Genomic DNA, 4,963 nt, shown 5'->3' with positions numbered 1-4,963 from the left:
TTTCATTTTTTTTCCACATAAGATCAAAACCACATTGAAGGAAAAGGCCCTACATAAGATCAGGGAGTCAGTAGTAAAACAAAACAGAAAGTACACCCATTTTTTTAAAAAAAAAAAAAAACAAAGGCAACCATCGGAGCATGAAATTCAATTGGGCCTAACTGAAAACTTAACTTCGTGCCAAGCATGAGTAACTCGAAAGAATATGAACAAGGAAAATAAAAAAGCCAGAACTATTGCACTAGAACTCTTGAAAAAAGTCTACTAAAAGGAGGGGACAAGTTTCCGAATTTACAAAAGGGTAGATTATTCGGTTTCTCCATCCCCTCTTTCACAAGGAAATGCAAAAGATACTGTCCTGATCGTTACATCTTTTGCTCTTTGATGAACATTAAAAATGGACAAAAATAAAAGTTAAAGATACTAAAAATTGACATGACGACCTCCAACAGAAAACCAACCATTAACGGGGATGTTACTCTCAAGCACAGACATAGGATCACTTCTCATCCTCGCAGGGAGAAGTATCAGCAGCAGCATTGTAATCATCCTCGTTGCAGTAGTAGAAGCCACTATTATTCATAGCAGTAACTGAACAAGGAGCCACCAGATAAGGCATGTTATGGAAGTAGCTAGCAAGGCTGTTGGCTAAACTAGCAATGCTTCCCATTCCATGATCGCTATCACCATCATCGCTATCCTCATCATGGTGACAATATTCTTCGACGCGGTGCTTCAGGGTCTCGAACATGAGCTCAGGCTCGTGCTGCATAACTCGGAGGACATCACCACATGACGGGCCAGGCACAGCTTGCGTGACTAAGAAGCTGTGTGGCCCATCACTCTGTGAAACCCGCACGACGCTAGGGCCACCGAACAGGTTGTGAATTCCACCGAGCGCCTCCTCATAAGCCCCGCCCAAAAACATCCCCAAGTAATACTTCCCACCATTACCACCGGCACCACCACCTTCAATTTCATGAAGTGGCAAGCTGGACTCACCACCTATGAACTTATCAATCTTCCCATCACTATCACATGTTAGATCAGACAAAATTCCTCTCGCGCCAGGCCTTTGATCAAGTCGATGAATAGGGACTATTGGAAACAACTGTCCAATCCCCCAGAAATCAGGAATTGAAGTAAACAGAGACAAATTCACATGATAAGTGCGAACTGGATCAGATGCACCAATGGTTTTATAGAACAATTCACACAATGCATCAACAGCAGCTAATTGTTCCATACCAATATTTCCTTCCTTAAACTGATCTACGCAACTTTGTTTCAATTGATCAGCGTACAACAAGCAAGCCTCATGCTCACCTCTTATTGCTGAAGCAGTTAAGTTCCGGTAATCAGCACGAGCATCCTCAGTAAGCCCGCCAAGATAATACTGCATTTCATACGAAGTCATTGACGCAGCACTAGTCGAGCTTGAAGATATAGCCTCAAATATCAAAATTGAGTGGTGAGAAACAATAGCACGCCCGCTTTCGCTGCAAATAACTGGATGCTTAACATTCTTACGGTCACAGACAAACTTGACAGCTTGCACGACAGCTAGAGCATACTCTTCAAGCCCATATGCCACGGAAAGATCCGAATTACCAGATTTAGACCCGTCATAATCGATACCAAGCCCACCTCCAATGTCTATGACTTGCATACGGGCACCAAGACGGACTAACTCACAGTAGATCTGCGCAGCCTCGCTTACACCATCAGCAAGCAAGGATGTAGAGGGGATCTGAGATCCAATATGGAAATGCAGCAGCTGGAAGCAATCAAGCATTCCTGCTTGTTCAAGCTTCTTCACGACCCGCAAAATCTGGGTCGTAGTTAACCCGAATTTCCCTTTCTCACCTGAAGTGGACCCGAAATGACCCGAATGTTTTGTCCTCAGCTTTGCTCGAACACCAACCACAGGCCTAACAGACATTTTCTTGCTCAGCTCAATAACCAGGTCAATCTCTTCTTCTTGTTCAAGCACAATCACTGTATTCAAAGCGAGTTTCCTCGCAATCAACGCGAGAGAAATGTACTCTCCATCTTTGAACCCATTACAAATCAAGAGCGCTTCCGGGTTTCCCTTGCACAAACAGCTCATAGCTAAGAGAAGCTCGGGTTTTGACCCAGCTTCCAACCCGAACCGGAACGGAGACCCGAATCTCACAATATCTTCAACAACAAACCGATCCTGGTTACATTTCACAGGATAAACACCTTGGTAATGAGCCTCGTAGACCTGAGACTGGATTGCGAAATCAAAAGCAGACTGCAGAGATTCGAGCCTGTTTTTAAGCACGTCAGGCAAGCGAACAATTACTGGGAGCTGGAGCCCCAGCCCACCAACCCATTTTGGATCCGAAACTTTCTTCACTATTTTTAGCAAATCAATCTCCTGGTGAGGCAGCGTGTCCGTACCATAAGGACGGGCGGAAACATTGCCGGAGGAATTCACAGAGAAATACGGAGCACCCCAGCCATCGATTTTGTAAAGCGCGGCAGAGAGGGAAGGTGACCAATGAGCAGAGGAATTTTCAGAGGCGGCGGCGGCGGTAAGGATGGAGGTTGTTGAAAGAGGTACGCCCGGCGAACATGGCACCGGGAACGGAAGAGAGCTATCCCCGGCAGGAAAAGCGTAGCCGGGAGGCGCATGCGCAGCATCAACGCAACAAGCCAGGGCAGGCATCCTCTTCCGCAAAGATTTGTTGTTATAACAAAGAAATGAACAAGAAGAAGAAGAAGTTTGTTAGAACTAAGAAGAAATTGTTGGTTGATGTTATTTCCACTATTTTTGTATAGGTGGGGGCTTTAAAACCCGCCGAGGCGCGAGGCCCCGGCTACCCCCTCAAAAGAAGCAGTAAGGGGATCTATTGAAACAGTAACAACACCTCCTTCTCTTAACCCTACTTGATTCTCTAATCCCGACCCACCACTCAGAAGATGGTAACAATTTGATAATTTAAGATTCTTGTGCAAATGCAAGAAACACCAAATCTAAGAGCTGAAGAGAGACCACACCATGCAGATCTGGGTTTTTGTTTTTAGAGGAGGAAGAATGGGAAGAGAAGCGAAGGATTTAGGGTTGCGGAGGAAGAAGAGATGGAGGAAGACACGAAGGTGCAAGTGGCGAGAATTGCATGAACGGTTGGGTCGATTATATAGGGGGGGAGCGGCAGGGAGGCTAGTGGGCTTGTGGGCCAGGGTCTTGGGCCTTTTTAAATATCTTTTCAATTTCTCGGGTTTTTCTCCTCGTGAAACTACCATTGGAATTATTTGTGACGCTGGAGGGAAAAGAAAGGGAATAGTAATTTTGGATCCGATGTGCTGTGCTGTATTGTTTACTGTTTTGCTATGAGTAATTAAGGATAAATAATGAAGGTGGAAGTTTTAATGTTGTGTTTTTAAATATAAAATGATTGGGAAATATCATAAATTATCATAAATATACTTTATTTATTACACAATACATAATTACAAGCTTTTTTGGTGTATGTGTATTATATTATTGAAAGTATGGAAAAAAAAATATATTTCTGCAAAAAATACAGCATAATTTCTTAGATTTTTTCAATACGAAGTTATCGACTCTAATAATTTTCATAACCTACAAATAATAAATTCAACATTATCCTACCATACGAGACTTCCTTATTTATATTGAACCCAATCAAAAGAACAAACTTCTTTTTTTTCTTAAATATTTACTTAAATAAATCAAATATTGTATTATTCAAGAAGTCTCATGAATAATAAGATAATTAATTTAATCACAACATAAATCAAGACATGAGTTTATTTTAAAACAAAGCAAATCTAAAAATGAGTACAACATAATTACACACATGTTATTTTTTTAAAAAAAAAACTATTTTAGATACATCATTCATATTTAATTTAGTTTCATACATATTTTTTTATACAAAATTACATTGCAAAGCAAAATATTAATTTCTTTCATTTAAATTATTTGATTAAACAAAAATTACAAATACAAGTTTTGATATTCGACATGACACTACGAGGTACTTAAAAATTTATTTAATGCAGTCATTTTATACAAAATAAGTATTTATTATTGCTTCTTTTACACACACACACACACACCAACTAATGCAATTAGCATAATTTAAAGATATACAAATATCCTTTCTAACCCAAACTGAGCTTTTGTTCTATTACCACATTAACTGATTTCTTCAATTGCTCATTAATCAGGGCACTAATCTAATTAACTAGGGCACTAGTCTCATTAATCAGGAAACAATTATCTCTATTTACTCATTAATCAGTGCATCAGTCTCATTAATTAGGCTAACTAGTTTCTCTAATCGCCTATTAATCAGGGTACTAGTCTCATTTATCAAGGTAACTAGTTTTTTTAATTACTCTTTAACCAATAGTTTCTATGATAATTTAACATTTATCAAATAACATTAAGTTATATTTAAGGGAAATTGCAATCACAATTTAAATAATACTTTAGTTTTAAGGTGTCGAGAACCTATTCGATGTTTGAACGTGTGAAATGGTCTCCTGCTGCTGAGTAAGTCATGTGACCTCTCCTGTATCAACAGGAACAATATCATTTGTTATTCAATCCTCAATTTATTTTGAAATTTTAACTCTATGAACAATCATTTTATTCTTGACTTAAAATGATTTAACATGATTCCATCACTTAAGCTAATCATCATTAAGTATTTAATCCATATTGATAATTTTATTCTTATAATTTCCATCACTTAAATCTTACATTAAGAGCAATTCTAAACAAATTTTAAAGTTCGCTACTTTTAGCCAATTTAACTTGATCGCTTACGAATATTGATCAATATTATAACTATACCTAAAGCTATATAATTTGATTTTGCTCATGGTTTATTCCTTCCAAAAACTAAGATACAAGGCTATAACTTTACTAAAGGGAAAAAACTCAGTTCTACCATTAACACAT

General features: G+C 38.7%; 1 protein-coding gene across 1 annotated transcript; it reads right to left on the bottom strand.

Moving 5' to 3' along the window:
* Positions 1 to 219: 219 nt before the first annotated feature.
* LOC133699515 (arginine decarboxylase) lies at positions 220 to 3,133 on the bottom strand. The gene has a single exon (XM_062122785.1). The coding sequence runs from the start codon at positions 2,693 to 2,695 to the stop codon at positions 500 to 502; it is 2,196 nt and encodes a 731-aa protein (XP_061978769.1). The 5' UTR covers positions 2,696 to 3,133; the 3' UTR covers positions 220 to 499.
* Between the last annotated feature and the right edge of the window lie 1,830 nt (positions 3,134 to 4,963).

Source organism: Populus nigra, chromosome 7 (genome assembly GCF_951802175.1).
Source record: "Populus nigra chromosome 7, ddPopNigr1.1, whole genome shotgun sequence".
Taxonomy (NCBI): Eukaryota; Viridiplantae; Streptophyta; class Magnoliopsida; order Malpighiales; family Salicaceae; genus Populus; species Populus nigra.
The sequence above is the reverse complement of the archived record's forward strand: the minus strand, read 5'-3'. Positions and strand labels throughout refer to the sequence as shown.